Below are 26,476 nucleotides of genomic sequence, written 5' to 3'. Positions count from 1 at the left end.
GGCTAGGTAATAGCTGATTTGTGGCTATGGGTTACCTGTGCTGTGAGGGGTGGCTAGGTAATAGCTGATTTGTGGCTATGGTCTACCTGTGCTGTAGGTGTAATTGTATTGTCACCTTGGTCTAGCGTCCTGATCGATTGGACACAGGACTTCGCTTCTGATTACCTCAGCCGGATTCAGCCTTACCGATGTGCAGTGGTATATACCAGCAAGCATGCTTCATTAACCAAACCAATCTGGAGGTAATTAACGGCCCACACCACACATACTCATGGACACACACACAGAAGCTACGCTACGGAGGAAGGCCTCTCCTTCCTGTAGATCAATGCTACAGATGCTCCCAGGTTAATTAGGTGAATCCATTGGACAACAAGCKTCTGGATAGATACAACACACTAACACTGCACCTCTGTGGCCTGTTTGTGCCTAGGTATGGGAGTGTGTTTCTGCGTATTGGTGAGTTTGTGTGTGTGCATAGGTCAGTATGTGTACATGTAGACACCGACTACAGGTGGCATGGGGTCTGACAGCCCTACAATAATTACACTCAGTGGCCAGTGTACTAGGTACACCCATCAAGTACCGGGTCAGTCCCCCCTTTTCCTCCAGAACAACCTGAATTATTTGGGGCATGGAAACATTGCTCAATTGGTATAAAAGGGACCTAATGTGTGCCAGGAAAACATTTCCCACATCATTACACCAGGAGGGGACCATGGACTCATAMTGCTAACGCCAAATCCTGACTCTGCCATCAGCATGACGCAACAGGAACCAGGATTCGTCAGACTAGACAATGTTTTTCCACTCCTCAATTGTCCAGTGTTGGTGATCACATGCCCACTGGAGCAGCTTCTTCTTGTTTTTAGCTGATAGGAGTGGAACCCGGTGTGGTCGTCTGCTGCAATAGCCCATCGGTGACAAGGACCGATGAGTTGTGCGTTTACGAAATGCCGTTCAGCACACCACTGTTGTACTGCGCCGTTAGTTGCCTGTGGCCCGCCTGTTAGCTTGCAGGATTCTTGCCATTCTCCTTTGACCTATCACCCACAGGACTGCCCCTGCCCTGCCCCTTTTTGTTTGGCGCGCCATTCTCAGTAACCCTAGACCAGCGTSCAGGGGTGCACGTTTTGTTGTTTTGGCCTAGCACTACACAGCTGATTCAAATGATCAACACCTGATGATTAGTTGATTATTTGAATCAGCTGTGTAGTGCTAGGGAAAAAAACGTAAGCGTGYAACCCTCGGGGTCCCGAGGACCGAGTTTGGGATACCCTGCCCTAGACACTGTCGTGTGTGAAAAGCCCAGGAGGCTGGCCATTTCTGAGATACATACCACACTCAGTCACTGCGGTCACTTGTTTTGCCCATTCTAACATTCAATCGAACAGTAACTGAATGCCTCGATGCCCGTCTGCCTGCTTGATATAGCAAGCCGCGGCCACGTGACTCACTGTCTGTTGGAGCAAACCATCTTCGTGAACGAGGTGGTGTGCCTAATAAACTGGCCACCGAGTGTAATTTGTAGCATACTGTTGACAATTCATATTTTTGGTGTGTGTGGGTTTTTGTATTCAATGTCTACGGTCAAAAGAGAGGTTCTGGTGACTCACCCTGGTCAAACTGCCTCTGCATGCTCTCCATCTCTGACTTGTTCCCACTCACCCTGTAGATCCCTTCAGTAGTGATACCTGAGAGAGGAGACAGGAGAGAGAGAGAGAGAGAGAGAGCAGCGACGGAGAGAGAGCAGCGAGAGAGAGAGAGCAGCGAGAGAGAGAGCAGCGAGAGAGAGAGAGAGAGAGAGAGAGCAGCGACAGAGAGAGAGAGAGCAGCGAGAGAGAGATGAGAGAGAAGAGAAGCGAAGAGAAGAGAGATTCAGTACACTTTATCCACAACAGTACACTTTACTTTCAACATAACATTTTTCATCCATCCAACTCACAGTCAGAACACACACACACAGACATCAATAACAACACAAGTGTCCTCCTATAGCCTCTGTGTAAGGACTTCCAATAGAGAGTGCTGTTAGAAGCAGTGTTCTATGCAGAGATTGTGTAGTAATGAAACAACAGACACAGTGGAGACTATTAGCGGCCTGGCCTTGTGTCCCCCCCCCCCCCGAGACAGAACATAAGCACTATCAATGAAACTCATAAAGCATCAGTGTAGGCTTGCAGAAAGTGTTCCGGTGGGGCTTCTATAGTTCAAGATCCATAAACATGACTTAATGAACTCTGGTCCCATTTGTTCATCATCCCTCTCTTTCTCCTCCCCTCTTTGCTCATCATCTTCTCCTCTCTCTGCAATCCATGCCTTTACCACAGACATGGAGAGGACAAGGGTGTGGACAGACAGTGAGTGAGAGAGAGCGAGAGGGAGGAGGGAGGGAGACACGGAGGGAGGGAGACAAAGACAAATCCAGAGACAGGGAGAGATGGTAGGAAAGGAGGCTCTCTGTCAAGACGWGCGGCATCGATCCCCTCCTTCTGCCGATCAATTATCCACAAAAGCTTTTCTAGCCAGACTCCAGGGGAACAAGGGATGGAGAGAGAGATAGAGGGGAGGAGGGAAACAGAGGGAAACGGAGGGGAGACATGGAGTGAGTRGAGGAAGAGAGAAATAGAAGAGAATAAGAAAAGGAGAGGAGGAAGAGACATAATACATAATAATACATGCCATTCAGCAGAGGCTTTTATCCAAAGCGACTTACAACAGTGAGTGCAAACACTCAGCAGGAACCGGACCCACAACCCTGGCATAGGGCTGTTATAGTTACCGCCACACCGGCAGTCACGAGGCATGAACAGAGTCACGAGTCACGACCGCAATCAAATTCCACGTGACCGCTGGAGCCACTAGTCTTCTCTYTGATGCTGCTGCTGGTCATTAGTAGCCTACCAAACTGGCGAACGGTCAGTCGCTAATGGCCTGTCGTTAATGGCCTGGTACTCAGGGCTCTATTGTCCCTCTAAACACTCTTACATCAATGCAAATACAATCAAATCAATCAAACACTTAATTAGAGCTCTGGCATTCAGAGTTTGACCGGAATAGGATCACCTGTCGCGCAGCGAGAGACAGCTCCTCATAGCTGCTTGATGCATGGAATGAAATAAGTGTTCCTATAGCCCAATGTTGCGCAGCATTTCTATAGGCTATGCTATGCAATTGCGTGAGAAAATAGAGGTTTGATGGCCTCTATTAAAAAGAGGAGGATCTAATACATTGTAAGGATTTAATAAATTRTAAGGCTGCATGATGAGACTCTAATGATGATTTGAAAAAAAGTCACTTGAAAGGCATGAGCTCTGYTTTGTTTTATTTGTGCAGGCTGTACACACTCCAATAGTCTCTCATTCACAATTTGACAAGCACTTGATAATGCCTCGAATTTCACGCGGCATCCCCTTTGTGGCTGTAATGTCACCATAAAAAAAATCCATGTCTTTTGCGGCCCGGAGTGCTGCGTTGAGCCCTTCTCCCTGAGTGTGCTGCGCAATCCGAAGCGTCTCACTCCCACGGCTCTCCGTCACGTGATCAAGCCTTTCTCACAGGCTACAAGTTAAGACAGACACATCGCGGGACGCAACTGCGCGCGTCCTTATCCAATTCCGAGGTGCGTATTGAAGATATTGGATGAACTGTCCACATTTACTTTTCGTCAGCCAACAAGATGAGAAGGCCTAACGAAAAGCAAAAGTACTACTAGCCTATGTCAATCTACTATCCCCCATAGTACAAAAGTCCATATTCTATTCTGTGCGAGAAATAAATATTCCAAACAGTCTGGGACGTGACAGATCTCAAATTAATACAACCACTAGCATCAACAAAACTTTTTTAGGCAATGTGGCTGAGGCAACAGATCAGAACGTTTAGTTTAAAATGTTGATAAACTATTAGGCAATTTATTCACATTATAAGCACAGCAATGCGCACATGGTAGTAGGCTATAAGCGCAAATGTTCCATTAGCGGAAAAAACACCATTATCAAAAGTGACCGCAAATTATGCATGCATTTTCATGGTGAAAATTTCAAAAACTTGAAACTCATGCGCTGCTTATATATGCCAATTAGGCTCTACGCCCTTTGTAAAGCGGATTAATGTGCTTCATTTTAAAACCTCTCTAGGCTAGGGGGCGGTATTTTCACGTCCGGATGAAAAGCATGCCCAAAGTAAACTGCCTGCTACTCAGGCCCAGAAGCTAGGATATGCATATTAGTAGTAGATTTGGATAGAAAACACTCTGATGTTTCTAAAACTGTTTGAATAATGTCTGTGAGTATAACAGAACTTATTTGGCAGGCAAAAACCCAGAGGACAAACCATCCAGGATTTTTTTTTTTTGAGGTCACTCTCTTTTCAATAGGATCTAGATTTCTAAGGCACTTGCTTGCAGTGTCCTATTGCTCCCACTAGATGTCAACAGTCTTTAGAAATTGGTTGATGTTTTCCTTTGTGAAATGAAGAAGTAGGCTTGTCAGAACGAGGGTAAGAGTCTAGTGTACTCTTGTGGTTGGGGCGCACAGACCTGAAAGCCGCCTCCACTTGTTTGTTTTTATCCGCTATTGAACGCAGTTTATTCCCGTTTAAATTTGAGCGATTATTTAAGTTAAAAACCTAAAGTTGTATTAGGAAAGTTGTTCAAATGTTTGACCAAAGATTACAGGTAACTTATTAGATATTTTGTATCATGTTGCGCCGAGTTGGACCAGTGTTTTTCTGGATCAAACGCGCCAAATAAATGGACATTTTGGACTATAACGACGGAATTAATCGAATAAAGGACCATTTGTGATGTTTATGGGACATATTGGAGTGCCAACAGAAGAAGCTCTTCAAAGGTAAGGCATGAATTATATCGTTATTTCTGAGTTTTGTGTCGCGCCTGGCGGGATGAAATATGATTGTCTGTGTTTGTTTGATGGGGTGCTGTCCTCAGATAATAGCATGGTTTGCTTTCGCCGTAAAGCCTTTTTGAAATCTGACACGGTGGCTGAATTAACAAGAAGTAAAGCTTTAATTTGGTGTATTGCACTTGTGATTGTATGAAAGTTAAATATTTCCAATAATTTAATTTGAATTTGGCGCTCTGCCATTTCACCGGATGTTGTCAAATCGATCCCGTTAACGGGATTTGATCCCTAAGAAGTTTTAAGAAGTTATTTGGCCACTTTAATTGTGATACAAACATTATTAAAACATTGGCCTATGGGCTAGGCTACATGAGGTGTGTGACTATGATTTGAACAAGTCGCAAAAAAAGCCATAGATTCTTATGCTGGGCATCATTCACAAGTGATAATATATCATTCACAAGTGACAGGCTAATATTGTCACCCAACAGACTATTCTTGATTTAATCTTCTCTTTACATATACTAAATAATATATGTGTGACATTTGTTTTGATTTAGAATGGACCATTATCATGCACCTGTATAGAAACATGTCATACATGCACTGAAATAGCGAATGGAGGACGCTTTTCCCCGTGGTTTGTTTTCATGCCAGCCAGGTAGGCTATACTCCTGTTGTAAATATAAGCAATGTGCTTAATATTAGGAAAGTTGAGAAATAAATATAGTAGGCCTAGCCTATAGAAATCTGATGGGATCCTCTTTTTATTAGTCGCTATCACTCTGTTTTCGCTCGCAAGTGCATAGCCTACATAAATGTTGCGCAACATGGCCTCTCGTGAAGTGTTTGATTAGATTTTCAAATACATTTGCATTGACGTCAGAGTGATTAGAGGGACATTCGAGGGATGAGTACCAGGCAGTTAGCAAGTTTGGTATGCTACTAATGACCAGCAGCAGCATCAGAACTTGGAGAAGCCTAATTACCGTGAATTTGACTGCCTTCATGACTTGTGACCGCCAACAGCCAGTTTGTGTCAAGAACTGCAACGCTGCTCGATTTTTCACGCTCGACAGTTTCTAGTGGGTATCAAGAATGGTCCAACACCCAAAGGACATCCAGCAAACTTGATACGACTGTGGGAAGCAATGGAGTCAACATTTGCCAGCATCCGAGTGGAATTCTTTCGACACCTTGCAGAGTCAATGCCCTGGCAAATTGCGGCAGTTCTGGGGGGCAAGTGTTCCTAATGTTTGGTATACACCTCCCTCTGTCCGGGCGTAGCGTCGGACGGAGCCACAGTGCCTCCCGAACCCCCCGTCCTAATATCTATGCTGCAATAGTCTGTGCAGGGGGGCTAGGGTTAGTCTGTACTCTCTGGTGTAATTATCTTGTCTTATCTAGTAACGGGTGTGAACTTAAGTATGCTCCTTCTAATTCCCTCATCTCCTCCCGGAGGACCTGAGCTCTAGGACCATGCCTCAGGACTACCTAGCCTGACGACTCCTGGCCGTGCCAGTCTCCAGTCCCGTCCACCTGGATGTGCTGCTGCTCCAGTTTCAAATGTTCTGCCTGTGGCTATGGATCCCTGACCTGTTCACCAAACGTTCTACCTTTTCCCGGACCTACTGTTTTCGACTCTCTCCTCCTCTTCCTCCCCTGCTGTGTCGACCTTTGAATGTTTGGCTATGAAAAGCCAACTGACTTTTACTCCTGAGGTACTGACCTGACCTACAACCACTGTGGTTATTATTTGACCCTGCTGGTCATCTATGAACGTTTGAACAAATCTTGAAGAACAATCTGGCCTTAATGGCCATGTACTCTTATAATCTCCACCCGGCACAGCCAGAAAAGGACTGGCCACCCCTCAGAGTCTGGTCCTCTCTAGGTTTCYTCCTAGGTCTCTGCCTTTCTAGGGAGTTTTTCCTAGCCTCCGTGTTTCTACATCTGCATTGCTTGCTCTTCGTGGTTTAAGGCTGGGTTTCTGTATAAGCATTTTGTGATTTAAAAGGGCTTTACAAATACATTTCATTTGATATATTGGTAGGTTATATGTAAAGATTAAACTGAGAATAGTCTGATGGGTGAGAATATTATGACGTGCTTGTCAAATTGTGAATGAGAGACTGATGAAGTGTGTGCAGCCTGTGCAAGAAACAGAGCAGAGCCCATGTCTTTCATGCAACTTTATAATGTATTACAAATCAAAACATATAGCCTAATGTTTGTATCACAACTAAAGTTGCATAAATATCTAAATGAAGCTTAGAGAAGGACCCRTTTCTTTGTTAACCACTMAACACAGGATAGCCGCATGTGCGCACTCCCATGGAAATCGTTTCTRAAAAATGGAATTGACATTTTATTCAGCTATGTTCAAATGTATTCTTCCGACTATAAAATAATGCCCCGGAAATTATAGGCACATCTTGTCTGCTAAATCAACTAGTATAGCCCACAGCCATATGGCATAACCAGATCAGGGCATAACAAAGACGACTCAGAATATTCTGTACTCCTTCATATCGTGTTTTTTTTTTTTAGACCTGCCTAAAATAAATCATGGATTTATTGTTATGGTGTAGGCATGACAATCACCGGCTGACAAAATGTAATGAGCGCCACAGCCCTACTCTGGCATGCTACCTTCACGCTCGTACCATACAGAGCTAGAGTGAGGCAACAAGGACAGGGGAGGGAGGGAGAGAGAGATATAGACATGGGGGAGGATGGCAGTCAAAATGCAGAGGTCAGAGAGCGTGATGTAGAGGTTAACTTCCATCACCTTCTATGTTGTGAGAGCAGCTCTGGACCGGTTTCCTTTCATCTGCAGCGACCGGGGTCAAACCAAACACGAGCACTTCCTGTGTACAGGTARCCTACATCCTGTCTGAGCGATCATCTCTTGCKTCTACAGGACTATCCCATCTTATCACATAATCATGACAATATTATATTCGCATTACATTTTCTTCCCCTCATCTCACCCATTTCTCTTCCATCTACAGTATAACATCGACACCATTAAGTAACGCCCCAAACACATACATCCACGATAAGCATTAAACTTGTGTGAACAGCTCTCTCTCGCTTCCCAACACGCATTCATCGTTACAATTCATGACAACTGCTGTGAAAAGCAAAAACACTCACTCCACAGACAGACGGACGGACGGACGGACGAGAGAGAGAGAGAGAGAGAGAGAGAGAGAGAGAGAGAGGGGCAGTTGGCTCCGGCCTTGACTTCCGGAGGCGCAATGGTACAGTGTCTCGGACAAGGGTCAGACTGATCCTCAGCCCAGATGTGGGGTATGTCTCAGGGCCCCGTTGCCGCCGACAACAAGCAGCCGTTTTCACAGGCCACCGCGGAGACACGCCATCACTGGCTGCTGCCCTTTACGCCACTGTGGAGCTCGCTAGAACGAGGAGACGTGCCCACGCATGCTATCACACATTCATCATCTCAATACCCACAAGGAGAACACAGAACTCACTGAGTGGCAACAGAAGCACTACTCCGTACGGAGACTGAGGAAGGGATGGAGAGAGAGAGAGAGAAAGAGACGGTGAGAGAGAGAGAGAAAGAGGCGGTGGAAGAGAGAGAAAGTAAGATCAGAGGAAAAGGAGTGGGAGCGCAAAAGGGAAGAAGTTCAAAAAGGGGAAGACAGATAGAAAGAGAATAACAGTAGCAGGGATGCAGGTAACGAGAGTGAGGACASAGGGAGAGACTGATGGAGGACGCGTGTGGGTGGAGAGAGCGCCCTTACACAGACATTGAGAGGGGGATGGAGGAAGGATAAGCGAGGCTGTGTATAGGAGTGCAGTGGGCTGCTCAGACAACAGTAGGGTGGGTATGTATTTTAGGTACAGGGTGAGGGAGAGGGGAAGGATGTCGGTCTGCTCCATAACGTCACTTATCCCCCTAATGCCCTGGACACCTTTAGAGTTACAGTCATAGGAGAGTCCTCTGCCTCTCCTCTGTCATACTCAACAAAAGGGGGGGGCACAAGAAAGACACAGGCACACGWACACACACACAGAGACACATGACACATGCRCACACAAACGCACATTTGACCCCTGAAGTTTATTTTACAGCAATAATATTACAGTACACTACCGTAATAAGTAAAGACACACTGTAGATCATTTTAGTGAGCATGTTGGTATGTAAGCTCTGGACACTAACACCACTGAATGTCAGGATGCCGTAATGAACAAAACAAATGTATGTCACGTTGGCAACAACACCCTTAAATAGCCTCCGTGACTTATAAAACTGGACGGCACATTTAAGTTAGAGTCGGAGTGTGCTTGTCAGTGTGTTTAACATTGTGAAGCGTTTCTGATGCTACTCATGTAAAGCATTTGGGTGTGTCGCCATCTGAGCGCGTGTGCATATTTTTGTGCATGCCCTTATTTATTTGTGTTTGTGCACAGACTCYGCAGTGAGCGTGTAATCAGGGGATGTGGTGAAAAGGGCTGTGTGTTGTGTTGCTGCAGTGGGTTCCTTCTCCCTCCCGGTGCACACAGAGAAAAGAGCTGAACCCAAAGGTTGATCTAATTTCCTGCTCTGTGATATCGATCTGAAGGCGGGAGCTATCGGACAGAGGATTACCACTACCCCACTGCCTCTGAACACAGACAGAGAGAGAGAGAGAGTGAGAGAGAGACAGACAGAGACAGAGAGAGGCAGGGCGAGACAGAGGCAGCGTGAGACAGAGGCAGAGAAAGGCAGAGACACAGAGAGACATAGGCAGCGCGAGACAGAGGCAGCGTGAGACAGAGGCAGAGAAACGGCAGACGACACGACGAGACATAGGCAGGGCGAGACAGAGGCAGGGCGAGACGAGGCAGCGTGAGACAGAGGCAGCGTGAGACAGAGGCAGAGAAAGGCAGAAGACACAGAGAGACAGAGGCAGGGCGAGACAGAGGCAGGGCGAGACAGAGGCAAGCGCGAGACCGAGTAGAGAGAGACAGAGGCAGAGAAAGCGCAGAGACAGAGAGAACAGAGGCAGTGCGAGACAGAGGCAGCGTGAGACAGAGGCAGCGTGAAAGAGCAGAGACAGAGAAGAGGCAGAGACAGAGAGACAGAGGCAGGGCGAGACAGAGGCAGCGCGAGACAGAGGCAGAGAAAGGCAGAGACACAGAGAGACAGAGGCAGGCGAGACAGAGGCAGGGCGAGACAGAGGCAGGGCGAGACAGAGCCAGCGCGAGACAGAGGTAGAGAGAGACAGAGACAGTAAAGGCAGAGGCAGAGAGGCAGAGACACAGATAGACAGAGGCAGGGCGAGACAGAGCAGGGCGAGACAGAGGTAGAGAGAGACAGAGGCAGTAAAGCAAGAGGGAGAGAAAGGCAGAGACACAGAGAGACAGAGGCAGGGCGAGACAGAGGCAGGGCGAGACAGAGGTAGAGAGAGCACAGAGACAGTAAAAGGCAGAGGCAGAGAAAGGCAGAGGGGGCAAGGGAGAGGAGTGGTGAAAGAAAAGAGACTAGACGGAGAGAAGGCCAAAGGAGGACACGATGGAATCTGCAGGGGAAGAGAGGAGAGGAAACGGTGGATTAGGGGAAAAGAGAGGGAGGCATGCAGGAGAGAAACCAAGGAGGTGGTGTGTGTCCACTACACGATGCCCCTTGTGGTAGCTAAATGCACTCAGGTGGGCGAGGGTGGCAGCGAGAGCTCACTGGTGCCTTGACTCAAATGCGTATCTCTGCTCCCTTTACCCACATACAGCAGCACAGATGCGTCTGACTTGAATCCGTGTGTGGGAATGGTTTAATCAGACAAGAGCTTGCCAGGAATGCACTGCCAAAACTGTCAATAAGCATGTCATTGCTTTGGCACCACACACAAACACAACACACCACAGTATACTGTGATATCCACTGTGCATTCTACACACCGAATGCGCCTCATGTGCTTCATGGAATACATTTTTTCTGCTGTGAGTATCAAAGGTGTTTCATATAATAATGCCCCTGTGTATTCAGAACCTGTCACTTCAACCACCTTCCCGAGACGCACCACGCACGCACGCACCAGCACGCGCACGCACGCACGCACGCACGCAACGACACAACACACACACACACACAACACAACACACACCACACACACACACACACACACACACACACACACACACACACACACACACACACATTAGTCTCCTGGGTGCATGAGTAACAGCGGTGTCAGGCTGAGCATCGTGCCCTTTGTGGGCCCAGGGCAGAGGTAGCATGAGGAACCATTAGGGCAGAGCGTGGCAACAGGGTTAACTGAGCCCAGGCCCATCTGTGCACCCGTTCCACAGGGAGACAGAGAGAGAGACACAAGAGAGAGAGAGACACACACACACACAGAGGGAGGGAAGCAACACACACACACACACACACACCACACACACACACACACACACACACACACACACACACACACACACACACACACACACACAACACCACACACACACACACACACACCGAGAGACAGTCAACAGAGAGACCGTCAACCTGCTCCACACACACACACGAACAACCCTTTCAAACGCTCTCACGCGTCAATGTGCACGCGCATGCGCACCCACGCAACACACACCTAACCCAGAAGCCTGCATAAAACTCTCTAAACTAATGCAGACACCAAGCACCACGAGCCCTGTGTATTGGTAGGTTCCAACACAACACAGAGGCGCTTCCCAAATGGTAACCTATTCCCTATATAGTGCACTACGTTTGACCAGGGCCGCTGCTGTCACAAAGCCACCTACAGCGCCACAGGCAAACACGAACAGCAGAACAACTCCAACAGAGAGAAGCAGAGGGGGGAAAGAGAGCGAGACATCCAGCTCTTATCACAGGAACAGCTCTGACTTAGAGAAAACGACAGACGCTTCCTCCGGGGAGAACCACAGTCCACCAGAAACTACTGATAAACACTGACTGGGGATTCTTAGGAGGGAGAGGAATATAATGGAAAGGTAGAGGTATGTGGGCTGAAGTGAAGACTGTGAAAGGGGAGAGAGCGAGAGAAAGAGGGAGAGAGAGAAGAGAGCGCGAGAGAGAGAGGCGAGAGAGAGCGCGAGAGAGAGCGAGAGAGAGAGAGACCTTGCTGATACCGAGGTCAGAAACTGCTTGTGACCTTTGCTCCCTGAATAGTGATGTGCCACCACTCTCTACAGCCACTGTATAGATCTTCTCCACAGTCTCAGTAATGCAATAGCATCCACTCAAAACAACAATTGCAGCCTCTGTGTAATACGTGTAAGCTTACCTGTTGCCTCGATATATCGGATGCACTTGTCGATGAAGAGCGGGATGGGTCGGTCAGGTGTCACCACGCTGGCCAATGGCACGCCAAAGTAGTTGCTTTCTACTTTGGATAAGGAATGCCTGGGCTTGGGCCGCGGTTTCTGAGAGAGGGACGGAGGGAGAGATCGGTGAGAACGAGGAGAGTGGCGTTTTCCTTTCTGTTCATTATCCCTCCGAGACATGGATTGATTTTTAGACCGTAGACGTGGGCACAATTTTAACACACGCATCGCCATACTTTCATTCTTAACATCAGCCAACACAACACAACCCACATACGCATCCTTGCAGCAGACTCTTCTCAAGGCCTGAGCTGATAAGAATCATACATTCCTGTCTGGAGCTGTGTGTGTGATACACATCTCCGTTCCACTTTTCACCTCTCTATCTTTTCTTTATCCTCCGCACTCGCTTTCCTCTCCCTTGTCACACTCCCTTTCCACGACACTGCAACCCTCGGGCATTACCCCGACCCGAAAAACATTTGTAGTTTCTAAGAGGTCCCTAACTTACTGCTGTTATCAGAATTCAATTCTATCTCGTAAGCTACTGCAGCTACTTCTGTGCCGTTCAAGCCTTTCAGACAAACTGAGCTGAGAGCTGAGTCAGAGCTCCATGGTTGGCTAGGTACTGGGGCTGGAGAGCCGTAGGACTGTCAGGCAGAGAGCAGAGCGGCGCAGCATGATACTCGGAGTGAGCCTAGCCGCCCTTGTCCGGCCGATCTGCTCCAGTTACCCCACTCCATTACCCGCCACCACCGCCCTGCCCACCACCATACATTCCCCTGGCTACAGTCACAACCCCAAAACCCCGTCCTTGCAATCTGTCTCTCCTTTTGTTTAACTGATTTGAGAACAGTGCCACCTCCCTATCTAATTGCGCATTGCAATACACCCCCCCCCCCCTCCCCGGTGGAGAGATAGAGAAGAGAAAGAACAAGATAGAGACCTCTGACAAGTCAGCCAGCCACAGTCTGAGGTGAATGTATATGAACAGGGAGAAATGGGTTAGTTAGTTTCCACTGTGTACTCACTGTTGAGGCCTAACAGCAGCCAGGCAGAGACAGGACTGGCTGGTTCTACCCTGACCTCAGGTCAGACTTACAGGGACACTCTTTGTTGATTATAATGAACCAAATGTGCGGTGCCCTAAGGGCACACTAGGCTACAGCTGGTTCTATAGTGATCCTCATCAATAGAGAGACAGCTGATCTGGGAACCTGATGACCTTGTTTTGGCTCCCATTAAGTAATAAAGACTCTAATGTAAGTGGAGCTGGGGCACAGGCCCCAGATCAGCCCTACGGCTGTGCTCTGCAGTAAGGGGAGTAGCTAGCTTAGACCCATTAAGCAGTTTTGTTTTATTTGTTTTGGGTGGTTAAATTAAGTTCCCCCTATACTGGTTCCGCCAACTACTTCTCTCTAGATTTGTGATGTTACGGAGCATCATTCAGGATATATAAAACACTCGTATAGTCTATGGCGTAAAGGGACATCATCACTGTGTGTGAAAACATAAATCACCTGTCCTCCCTTCTGACACTAAAGGTAATTATCACCCACCCACAGCCAGGCAGGCAGACACACAGCGACAGGGCGGTTTGTGTCTCTCTCCCAGCCAGTCTAATCATATACACTACCTTCGCTCCCACTTAGGTGGCACTTATGTCAGCCTTTCTGTGTGAACGGGAACTATGGCAGGCAGATACGACTGACGGCGCTGGGTCAAATGTTTCACTGCAGAGTGTCTGAGGAGAGGGAGGGTGCAGTGTGTGCAAGAGAGGGGAGGGAGGGCAAAGTGAGGCTGACGCCCTATGTTTGAGTCCTATATTCCCTCAATCCCTCTTCATCAGCAGGGAGGTAAAGAGAGGCAGAGTCGGGGGAATGAGGAAGGGAAGGAGAATGTGTGGGAGGAGGAGAAAATAAACCCAGGACATGTCCCACTAGTCTCTGGGCATGTTTTGCTGCAGCACTAGAGCACTACTGAAAACATGCCGCACAGTTGGACCACTCAGCTGCCAATCACTCTCTATTCACTTCATTCAGTGAGACTGCCCCCTATCATGCTCTTAGGGCAGGTCTGACTTCATGCACTGATGCAACACGGAACTCTCCGGAGTAGAGAGACAGCCCACCCGTGAACAGGGCATGTCATAAACCTGTTGGGTTCACTCTGCACCGATCTACTTACCGAAGAGAACGTTTTAAAAACTAGCCAGCCTATGGGACTGCAACTAGGGCTGTAGCAGTAACAGGTTTGTAATTTGGGATGAGTGAGTGTGGGTTAGAGCTCGGGATGCTTTTATCTGAGATCAAACACAACTGCTGTACAGAGAGACAGTGTGGAGGGGGGGGAGAGGGGGCGGTAAAATAATTATCTCCTTTTTACTCTCGTGCATGCCCTCATTCAGGTGACCAGTGAAAGAAATGGCAAACTAAACTGGCAAAAATGTAACTTCAGTTTTAATGGTGTTTGTGTCAAATTTTAATGAGCTATGTCCACATGGGTTAAAGTTTGAGAATGTTGTCCATTTGTGAAATAATGACAGCACCACACACATAAACACATGTACATTCAGGGGAACACATTAAACCGTTTCTCTGAGCTGGAGCAGATCAATAGCTGAAGTTTCCCTCTGCTTCCGGGCCATGATTGGGCTAGTTTGGAGGAAAGTAGGACCACAGAGTGAGAGAAGGCAGAACTGATTTAAAGAGCCTGGAAGGAAACCTCGACCCTCTATAGCCTGTCAGACTCAAACCAGATGGGCTCCAGTGAGCAGAGACATGACACAGAAATCCCTAGGTATAGAAGTAATGAAGACTCCCTTTGGCAACAGACTTAGAGCACAGTGCTAATTACTCTGAGCTCGGCTCATATACGCACACAGGTGATGTACACTGAACGATGCAATGGGAACGCTGCTGCTAAGTAACATTTGATAAAGGTGGTAAGTGAAGACAACACTATTAAACAGATGAAACTCATTAAGTAGTCTATAATAGCTTAATAGAGATTGTGCCCGAGTGGCGCAGCGGTCTAAGGCACTGCATCTCCAGTGCTTGAGGCGTCACTACAGACACCCTGGTTCGATTCCAGACTATATCACAACCGGCTGTGATTGGGAGTCCCATAGGGCGGCGCACAATTGGCCCAGAGTTGGACGGTGTAGGCCATCATTGTAAATATGAATTTGACTTTCCTAGTTAAATAAATAAATTCATTAAATTAAAAATTAAAAAGATTAAGTCATTCATAGGGGGAAATCGCAATGGATCACATCAGTTTCTCTTTCTCTATGTACAATGTGACCAGTATGAAGAATAAAAACTGAAAGTATGCAATCTGATGTGACCATATTGATGAACGATACACACACACAGACACACAAACACACACCCACCCACCCTGGGGCACATACCTTGGTGTTTCTGCGCAGGCTCCTGAGGATGTTCCTCCTCTTGGGGTCCTCACCCTCCTCGTTAATAGAGTTGTCCCCCTTGTGCGCCCCGCCCAGCTCCTCTGGTGCTTTGGGTGGCCCCAGCTCGTCATCACTGCCGATAGAGAAGCTAGTGCGGAAGCTGCTGAACTTGCCCAGGCGTTTCGAGCGGTCACGGTACAGCCGCGGCTTCACCCCCAGAGCAGACATCTTCCGCCTCCGCTCCAGGGAGCTGCTGTCAGCCTCRCTATCCGAGCCATTGCCCCCGCCGTTAGAATGCTTGTTGGCGTTGCGGATGGTGATGATCTTGCCCTGAGTGCTGTCATGGGGCACCGAGTAGATGCTCTCCTCCTCCGTGGGCCGCTGTTTGATCACGGCATCCACGGGCTCGGCGTAGTCCGAGGGGTCGTAGCCACCGTCRCTGCCCGGCGCCCAGGTGACAGCAGGGGGTAAGGAGCGGCGGTTGGTCCCTTGCTGGTCCATGTAGGGCCCCAGGTTGACTTTCCGTACGGGGGGCTTGGGCCGTACCTGCGGGGGCACCTTGTTGTTGAGCTTACTCTCGAAGGTGCTGATCTCGGAGATGACCGAGAAGGCGTCGCTGGACTCCAGGTCRGGGAGCTTGAARCCCCCCAGGTGGGAGGTGRGGGTAMCRTCRGGGTAGGGRGGCGAGGGCTCCACRTCCTCCTCAGAGTCTAGCAGGGTGTTGATGGGGCTGGGGGAATTGCAGCGGGCCGGGCTCATRCTCTCAGTGGTGCAGGCCTCTGCTACATTATCGTACATGTGTGTGGCCTCCACWATGGTGCGTTTCTCCACAACCTCCTTCAGGAAGGGCTGGAAGAGGTCTATCCTGTGCAGKCCTCCCACCACCCCTCCRGGCCCACACACYACTGTGTTAAACCTGGCCTCGATCTCCCGGGCCAGCTCCTCCCCCTGGCTCACCTGCTCCCTGGCCACCTCGGAGTCCGACAGCTCAGCCTGRCTCTCCMCCACYGCMAGCARCTGCACGGGGATGATGTCCTGCACYTCGCACAGGAACGCACACAGGGTCTCCATGGACGCCTTGCGCCTGGCMGAATACACRGCAATGTAGCCGTGCACCAGCCGGCTCTTCCGTAGGGCAAATGAGGAGTGGAAGGAGAGCAGGGARAGGTCGATGGTGTGCCTCTGRGCCCCCACYGTGAGCTCTAGGAGCACGGACGTKCCACTGCTCAGGCTGGAGGCCGGCCGACAGTGCTGGGGCAGCAGGAGAGGCGARAGGAGCTGCTCCACGTCATAATCGTCCCCACACATCAGGCACATGACTATCCGCAGGTCTGTCTCAGGGATGGGCTGGGAGTGAGAGTCTCTGAAGGAAGGGGGTAAAGGAGGGGAGCTGCTGCCTATGCTCCCAGGGGGCCTACGGCATTCTAACAGACCTTTTAACACCTGGTTGATCTGCTTTTCGTTCACATTGCGTCCATAGCCCACCCCAGGGGAGGCGGGGTCTAGGTAACCACACTGTAGCTTCCCAGCCACCTGCTGCCCCTGGAGGATAAGTGTGTGGGCCGTCTCCCCCCCAATGTCCCTGACGGACCCTACTCCCCGTTTGGTGACTAGGAGAAGGTTCATGGGCAGCTGAAATAGACTGTTTTCCCTTCTGCCTAGCGTGGACTCTCTGAGCTTCTCAATGCTCTCCACAATGTAGGATAGTGACTCCTTAGAGTTGTAGAGACACAGGACACCATGGGGGGTGAAGGTAGGTGTGTGGAAGGAATTGACCGGCAGCCGAACGTTGCCTTCTATGGGCCGGAGGGACAACTCATACATTTTCCCATCCAGCACGTACCGGTCGTCATTAGTGCACAAAGCCCTGATCTCATTGGCCAGTTCTCTACCTAGGCCGTCTTTACCCAGAATAACCAGGTTAATCCGATCTGCGTTCCCGTCACCCGGTTTATGGCTATCAAAGAAGGAGTATCGAGTGGGGAACTTGGAGGCTAGAACCTGTTCGATCTTACAGTCCACACAGTGGGGGCTATTTGGGCAGGTCTCCTTGGTGGGGTGGTAGACAAAGTGGATATGCTTGAGCACCAAAGCGTCCCTCTCTGCCTGTAACTTCTGCAGGGCCTTGAACCTTTGCTCCTCCCCCAACACCTCCTGGATGGCCCCCATCTTCTCCTTACTTGGCTTGGCGTCTACCTCCAGCTCATAGAAGAGCTCTGAGTACTCCAGCAGTAGCTCCTGGAAGTCCTCCTTGGCTCGGTCGATGATCTCCTTCTGGTGCCTGTTGTAGATGTCTAGGTACTCTGGTTCCTCGAGCCACTGATAGAAGTCTTCATTCATGATGAAGCTGCGTGCCTCCTCCCAGGGCTTGCCTGCTGTGATAAAGGGAGAGGCACTGAGCTTTTCCTTGAACTCCCACTTCATCTCCGCCTTTTTGCGCTCGTTTCTCAGGTGCTCCAGGTGGCTCTCATAAATCGTCTCGGCCGCAGGGGTCTCCAGGAGATCCTCTGGAATCCTCTCGTCCTCCATGTTGTCTATGTGTGGCGTGGTCTCCCACGGGGTGTCGTCCAACACAACGAACCAATGGGAGAAGTCCCGCTTGGTCTCCAGAACCTTCTGGACCCCGGACCAGCTCAGGTGGTCGATCTCGTCCAGCGCAGGGACTAGGGAAACCAGTGCCTGAGGCAGGGTGCTGAGATAGACCTTCCGCCTTCGCTCAATGTGCTCCTGTTTGAGCCTGTGGACGTGCTGCTGGAAGAGCTTCTTGGCTTTGGCCGTGCCCTCCAGGAAGACATACTCCTTGTACTCTGGAGAGGTCTGCATGCGCTGGTTTATGTTGGGCCACGTCTCATTGTGGTTCTTCACGATGCGGCTGACCTGCCATTCGTAGTGGTCTTTAGCCGAGGCGATCTGCTGGCTCTGTTGCTTCAAGGCCTCAAAGTAGGGGATGATCTTGGGTTTGCCCCGGCCCTTGTCTATCAGCTGCACCAGAGTGAGGAAGGCCAGGTCTACATTGACGTTGGAACGTGCTGACGTCTCCACCACCTGGAGGTTCTTCTTGGCCAGGGCGAAGGTGTGCGAGTCCTTGATGTAGCGCTCCACCCCCTCGTCGCACTTGGTGAGCACCAGAACTACTGGCTTCTTGTTCTTGGCTAGCTGGTTGTAGAGATTAGTGATGAACTTCATCTGTTCGTCAAAGTTGCGGTTCATGCCCCTGCTGACGTCCACACAGAGGAGGAAGCCATCCACCATCAGCTTCCCCTCAGGCATCTGCTTCTGCTCAAAGTCCTGCTCCAGCCCTAGCTGGTCTGTGCAGAAGTACATCAGCTTTTCTGCAGAGGCCAGCTTGTTGGAAGCTGCTCTCTTGATGTAAGGCTGGAGGGCTGTGGAACGGTGTGGCTGGAACGTCTGGTCATCAATGAACTCTGTCTGCTCCACCACATGCATCCTGCATTCCGGCCCCTCCTCCAGCACCCGCCCCGTTTCCCCCCAGAACAGGAAGTGGTCATTGTTCACCACGCGTCCTCCGAAGTCGCTGGTGCTTAGCACGGAGGTGTGGTCCAGGTAAAAGTCGTCTGCGCTGGGACGGACGAAGCGGTTGCACAGGCAGGACTTGCCTACGCCACACTGCCCCTTCTCTTTCTCTGTGCCGGACAGGCCCACCACGACCAGGTTGTAGGTGGGCGCCTTCACATCTTGCTTTTTTGCCATCATCATCGAACGCAGACACTCATCCTGCCATGCGCACAAGCTCTAGGGAGGAGGCTGCAGGACGGTCTTTCCATGCAAAGATTCTTACTGGCCTTGGGTCCGACTCTACAAGAGAAGGAGAGAAAGGTCGATTTTTTAAAGAAATAATATAAAAGACCGTGGGAAAGATTCATTGTCATTATTCAATTCATTATTTGTAGGCTGTTCCATGTCTCATTTAAAATGCCCACATCGTTGCTGTGTGATGTTAATAATGTTTAATCTGTGATCCCATTTCACCGCTGAATGTTTCCTGAAGAGATTGAGGTCAGAAGCAGAGCTGTTGGAATGCTACAACTTACTTAAGGCAACTGCAGTACAGTCAGTAACTATTAACTGATGCATTCCTTCATATTAAACCTCGTTTTGACATTCTACTACCCACCATACTAAAAGTAGTTTCCTGAGGCTTGTTTGCTACATTCTTCCCTGCTTTGTACATTTCAAAACAGCAGAACAGGATCTTATGTGAGGATACATAATTATCTCACATCTAACAGTGTTGTCTTTAAGCCAGCAGCAGTTCTACAAGACGCGATGATACAGTTCTCACTAACACACAAATCCACATACGTAGAGAGAGAGACTAATTGGGCAACTAGGGAAGCCCAACTGCCTTTCAAAAGGCTGCATTGAATGTTGGCTGCTTTCCTCTCCATAAAAAAAAACGACAACATTTTCCTCTGGTTCCTGAAAAAAAAAAGACTCCGCAGACAAATTGGACTGGCTGATGTAGCATCACTAATTATGATCTCAAATTGCATGTCTCGTGACATTTACCTAGATGTAATAGCTGTTCAATTTGGTGTCATACAGTCTGGAGATATCACTTGTTGATGTTTCTTTCCATGCCCAGAACACTGTTCTCGGAGCAAGCACATTCACCACTACACAACAGATTCTATTGGCAGAACACAGGCCTACAAATCATAAATAGAGCTCCTATTGGTAGAACTGAAGGAGGGAGATAACATTCATACCATTTTGATAGACAGTCAGGCTTGTAGAGAACAAGAAAAGCACTAGATAAAGCCCCAAAGCACTAAACACAGCTGTGTACAGTAAAAAGGAACCCACACCCAGTCCATGTTAATTCGTCTATGTATTTAGTAAACACATTAAAACCACTGTTAATGATGAATGAACGGGGCTTTTGAGGCAGGGTTTGGAGAATACTTACTACCCACTGAATTGAAGTTAGTGTCCAAGAGAGTCAGTGTGAAGGCGGAACAAAGAAGAGAGAGAGAGAGAGAGAGAGAGAGAGAGAGAGAGAGAGAGAGAGAGAGAGAGAGAGAGGAGAGAGAGAGAGAGAGAGAGAGAGAGAGAGAGAGAGAGAGGAGAGAGAGAGAGGAGAGAGAGAATCCAAACACTGTAGATAATATATACACACCACGACCACAGGTAGGACGGTTTGTAGGTTTAATAGTAGAAAGGGGACAATAAGATGGGGATTCAAAAGTTAGTGGAAAAGCAAGGTCTATCTACCAGACTCTGTTTACTGTAACACTACAGTAACGCACACCTATACACTAGGTGCATAACCAAGTGGCAGCGCAAAAGAGATCAATATCAAAAGGAATTTCTTATTTTAAAAATATATGCAGAGTAAAACGTGTATGAAAAAATCAAATCAAATGTATTTATATAGCCCTTCTTACATCAGCTGATATCTCAAGTGCTTTACAGAAACCCAGCCTAAAACCCAAACAGCAAGCAATGCAGGTGTAGAAGCACGGTGCGTAGAGTGAAAAACTCCCTAGAAAGGCCAAAACCTAGGAAGAAACCTAGAGAGGAACCAGGCTATGAGGGGTGGCCAGTCCTCTTCCGGCTGTGCCGGGTGGAGATTATAACAGAACATGCATCAAAATGGGGCTGGCTGAGAGATCCAGAACAACCAGTCTCTGTAACGAAGGGAGGCTGAGTGTGGAGCCTTTGCCTGGGATGCAGGTCGATAGAGAGCTGGTTGGTGATAAGACCTGGGCAGCCATGGTTAATTCATGGTCCTACATCCTGCTGCAGGGCTCTGGGCTGGCTGGCAGTGATTAGCCCGGAGATCAATGAGCCCTTCACATAGAACAAACAGCACAGAGGGGAGTGGAAGAGAGCAGGACAACACACATTTTGCAGACACTCTTATCCAGAGYGACTTACAGTTGTAGTGCATTCATCTTAAAGCTGGAATCCTTAATGGTGAAACAACCGCGTCCGATATTACGACAACAAAGAAGTCACGGAAAACAACGAACACTGTTTTTCCCCCTCTGACATCATTGCACGCGAGATAGAAGAGCACAATAGAGACACTGCAATTTTTCAGGGACCATGTAGGACAACACTCCTCAGCTCAACAAACAATAACAATGGTGGTGGGGCGGCCAGTGGTTCCGTTTCCCCCTACTGCGGATTACATATATAAGATATATAAGAACTAGGTGAGGCAACCACATCACAGTCGTACATTTTTACATTTTTCCTCACTAAAGTAGCTATCAGCAACATCAGTGCTAGTAGGAAAAGACAAGTGAATTTAATTGTAAAAAAAATATGGGGGGGGGTAAGACAAATGTCTTATTGAAGATATTCTTTGAAGGGTAGGGTTTCAGACATTTTGGCAGGGACCGTTGTGAAGGAAGTTGTCAAGGAAGTGAGTTTGTGTTCATACAGGACCTCCCACCCCACCTACCGTTAACCAATCATGTCAATGCGGAGCTATACGGAGCCCTCCCCAACGTCACAAAAATGTGGGAGGCACACAGCGATGCGGTATGGAGCTCAATTTGGCCTCTGCGCGCCTCCGCAATTGCGTCACACCCTCCATACGGCGCCTCCGACCACATTTTCACGGATCCGGCATGAATTGGCTTTGAGCCATGCCCACTGCAGGGCCGTGCTCAGTTGATAGCATGTTCGACAATACTGACAGGGCGTAGAAATTGAGAGCGTAGACAAACGCATTCCACGTGGAATAAAGAGCCATAACCATCCCAGTGTTATATGACCTTCAGTTTAACGCCGTCATCATCATCAGCGGGGTTAACTGGACCTTTACCTCAACACTGACCCGCTCCAGTACAGACTACAGAGAGCATCGTCTCAACTAGTTACATATTAAACTGGCCTGTGACCCGCTTTGAGCTGAGCCTAATGATAGGCTATAGGACAACAAGGCTCCCCCTGCTTTCATCCTCGCTGCCCGTCTACTTACTCACCGACCTGGTTCAGATCAGAGGCACGAGAACCCATCAGATAGACAAAAGTTAGTTCATTAGTTCACAGTATTTATCAGTCCCCCGTGTTACGTTACCACTGATATAATAGTACACTGATGACAATTCCTGGGCTGACCTGTTCCACTGTGGTAGACAGGTGGCACATAACACCATGACGCAAAGAAGGCAGGCCACGCTAAATATAAACAGGGTTGTGATCTGAAAATGGTGTCGCTATGCGAGAGTGTTGCTATGGCATGTTTTATAGTAGGGCAGTTCCACAGAAAAACGGAATTGCGCCGAGACTCAGATTTCTCACTTTAAAATGTATGCCATACAGAAACCATTCAACAAACCATACAACTATGCACAAGGACTACTTTTAACAATTGACACTGAACATTTTACAAATGCAGATGCAAAGTTCGGTAACAGAATTTTGGTAAAATCTCCATCGTTTTTTTGTGTCCACGTTTTCCAAAAACTCTTAAATATCTTCTGAGAGTTAAGATTCAAAGATGTCTGCAGAAACAATGGGGTGTCAGCTATGACATGACACATAGACTTTGAAAAAACTACAGTAAGTGAAGTGGATTTACACCCGGTAACGGAATTKTGATAACGGAATTTCACCATGGGTCCCTGTTCTGTAATACACAGAAAGGCATTATTATGGATATGAATGTCATTCTCTTACATTTACATTTACATCTTACATTTACATTTACATACATTTACATTCTCTTCAGGTGATGTATCCTACACAAAGGTATAAATATGCAATATCCTCCTTTGGGTATTATTGTACACACTGGCTATTATTTTAAATGAGCTCTGCCCCTAAACAAGACCGAATTTGGTTGGTCCGAACAAATCTGAACCAATCATAGACGTCTATATATAAGTTTGGACATCAAAGTACAKCACAGTACAGCTAACTAGAGTTCAGTAGAGTACAGCGCAGGGCTTTACATTGACCTTTTGCCACTTCTTCTTCGGAAAAATAGGACAGATTTTTTACCTGTCCGAAAGCTCAAGTCACCCCCCCCAAAAAAAAAAGTTGTATAACACATGGGCCAAAAAGGTGACTTATAATTGTGTTGTATGCAGCAAGGAACCACTTCCATTTTTTATTTACCTTCATTACTATTACTGCTATTGACAATGGAAGGCTGCTGCTCTCTGATCCCATGTATTATATCTCCTGCCGTTGTGGCCTTGAGCAAGGCACTTAACCCCCACAAAGTAAAATACTGCACTGATATAAAACACACGTGGTCTGTCAACCCTTCATCTGGACAGCTACTGGGTGTGCAGGCTTTCGATCCAACCCTGCTCAAACACACCAGAATCAGCGTATCGAGATCCTGCCGAGAAGCTGATTTCTTTTACAATGTTGGTGTGTTTGAGCAGGGCTGGAGCAAAAGCCTGCACTCCCATTAGCTCTCCTGGACTCGCCAGGAGGATGGTTGGCCACCCTACAACATTACAATTACAACAAATGACTTGTCTTTATAAAATAATTCACTCCTTCGATGAACCAGGGATCAAATGGCTAAGGTAAGATGTTTATCTATTTGTAAGGTTAAAATAGTCAGTGTTCAGGGGTGATCTTGGTATTTAATTAGGATGCCCATTAGCTGTTGCAAAAGCAGCAGCTACTTTTCCTGGGGTCCACGCAAAACATGAAACATTAAATAATACAGAACTTTAATAGACAAGAACAGCTCAAGGACAGAACTACATCAAAAAATGGCTTAAAAGGCACACCGTCTGCTGTCATTCTGATCTAAGAATATTACTCCTGCTTATTATGAAGAAAAAATACATCTGTTTAACTTTGGTGTAAACTAAAGGTGTGATTTGAATTATTTTTGTTGTATTAATGCTATTTAATCTCTCCTCAGACTAATATTATTCTGTTTGTCCTGTGGGTACCTTTGCCACTGTTCCACCCCTTGTGTATTGCGCTGTCATGGTGTATTTGTAAACTGCTGCTAATAGYCTACATATCAATACATACACAAACTATCTAGGTCAAATAGGGGAGAGGCGTATCTTGACAGCATAGGAGTTACTTGTCAATTAGGCTATTCTAAGATTATTTTTATTTATTTTTACTTTGTGCACTTGAGAGGTCTTACAACCAGAGTCAGCAGCATTGGTTTCATCAACTGCGCACCCATATCAACTGCGTATTGGCCATTTGCGGTTATACACGAGTGTTGGTGGAAAGTTATTTTAGAAAATCAGACATGACAATAATGCATGCTAATAGCTAAATAGTTAAATGGTTGAAAAATGCATATATATATATTTCTTAATTTCTAAAAGATAGACTCTTAGCTTTCCTTTGACACGCTCCTTTAAACTTCACATGTTGGTGCTTATGGGTCCTTTTACATGGAAATGTCCAGTAGCAAAATACTGGAGTGCCATGGAAAAGGCTACATTAACAAATAACTATGACAGCTGCAGTTACCACAGACTCTTAGCTTTCCTTTGACACGCTCCTTTAAACTTCACATGTTGGTGCTTATGGGTCCTTTTACATGGAAATGTCCAGTAGCAAAATACTGGAGTGCCATGGAAAAGGCTGATCCCATGTATTATATCTCCTGCCGTTGTGGCCTTGAGCAAGGCACTTAACCCCCACAAAGTAAATACTGCACTGATATAAAACACACGTGGTCTGTCAACCCTTCATCTGGACAGCTACTGGTGTGCAGGCTTTCGATCCAACCCTGCTCAAACACACCAGAATCAGCGTATCGAGATCCTGCCGAGAAGCTGATTTCTTTTACAATGTTGGTGTGTTTGAGCAGGGCTGGAGCAAAAGCTGCACTCCCATTAGCTCTCCTGGACTCGCCAGGAGGATGGTTGGCCACCCTACAACATTACAATTACAACAAATGACTTGTCTTTATAAAATAATTCACTCCTTCGATGAACCAGGGATCAAATGGCTAAGGTAAGATGTTTATCTATTGTAAGGTTAAAATAGTCAGTGTTCAGGGGTGATCTTGGTATTTAATTAGGATGCCCATTAGCTGTTGCAAAAGCAGCAGCTACTTTTCCTGGGGTCCACGCAAAACATGAAACATTAAATAATACAGAACTTTAATAGACAAGAACAGCTCAAGGACAGAACTACATCAAAAAATGGCTTAAAAGGCACACCGTCTGCTGTCTTCTGATCTAAGAATATTACTCCTGCTTATTATGAAGAAAAAATACATCTGTTTAACTTTGGTGTAAACTAAAGGTGATTTGAATTATTTTTTGTATTAATGCTATTTAATCTCTCCTCAGACTAATATTTATCTGTTTGTCCTGTGGGTACCTTTGCCACTGTTCACCCCTGTGTATTGCGCTGTCATGGTGTATTTGTAAACTGCTGCAATAGTCTACATATCAATACATACACAAACTATCTAGGTCAAATAGGGAGAGGGCGTATCTTGACAGCATAGGAGTTACTTGTCAATTAGGCTATTCTAAGATTTTTTTTATTTATTTTTTACTTTGTGCACTTGAGAGGTCTTACAACCAGATCAGCAGCATTGGTTTCATCAACTGCGCCACCCATATCAACTGCGTATTGGCCATTTGCGGTTATACACGAGTGTTGGTGGAAAGTTATTTTAAGAAAATCAGACATGACAATAATGCATGCTAATAGCTAAATAGTTAAATGGTTGAAAAATGCATATATATATATTTCTTAATTTCTAAAAGATAGACACTTAGCTTTCCTTTGACACGCTCCTTTAAACTTCACATGTTGGTGCTTATGGGTCCTTTTACATGGAAATGTCCAGTAGCAAAATACTGGAGTGCCATGGAAAAGGTTACATTAACAAATAACTATGACAGCTGCAGTTACCACAGATTGCACTAACCGTGTACACACACAC

At 47.3% G+C, this 26,476-nt stretch overlaps 1 protein-coding gene and 1 long non-coding RNA gene across 2 annotated transcripts in view; one reads left to right on the top strand and one right to left on the bottom strand.

Moving 5' to 3' along the window:
- LOC139022794 (uncharacterized) overlaps positions 1-84 on the top strand; it is an 882-nt gene extending 798 nt beyond the window's left edge. The window contains exon 3 of the long non-coding RNA XR_011473827.1: positions 7-84. This is a non-coding gene — a long non-coding RNA (uncharacterized lncRNA). The remainder of the gene's footprint in view (positions 1-6) is intronic.
- The window catches only part of LOC111949633 (rho GTPase-activating protein 35-like), a 79,091-nt gene that overhangs the window by 4,538 nt on the left and 48,077 nt on the right, over positions 1-26,476 (bottom strand). Inside the window, 3 exon segments of the mRNA XM_023966967.2 lie at positions 1,617-1,694; positions 12,146-12,284; positions 15,601-19,416. Of these exon segments, the coding sequence (XP_023822735.2) occupies positions 1,617-1,694; positions 12,146-12,284; positions 15,601-19,317 (3,934 nt within the window). The 5' untranslated portion in view covers positions 19,318-19,416.

The sequence above is a fragment of the Salvelinus sp. IW2-2015 genome, linkage group LG22 (genome assembly GCF_002910315.2).
Source record: "Salvelinus sp. IW2-2015 linkage group LG22, ASM291031v2, whole genome shotgun sequence".
NCBI classification, from domain to species: Eukaryota; Metazoa; Chordata; class Actinopteri; order Salmoniformes; family Salmonidae; genus Salvelinus; species Salvelinus sp. IW2-2015.
Note: the sequence above shows the minus strand (reverse complement) of the source record. Positions and strands in the feature narration are given on the sequence as shown.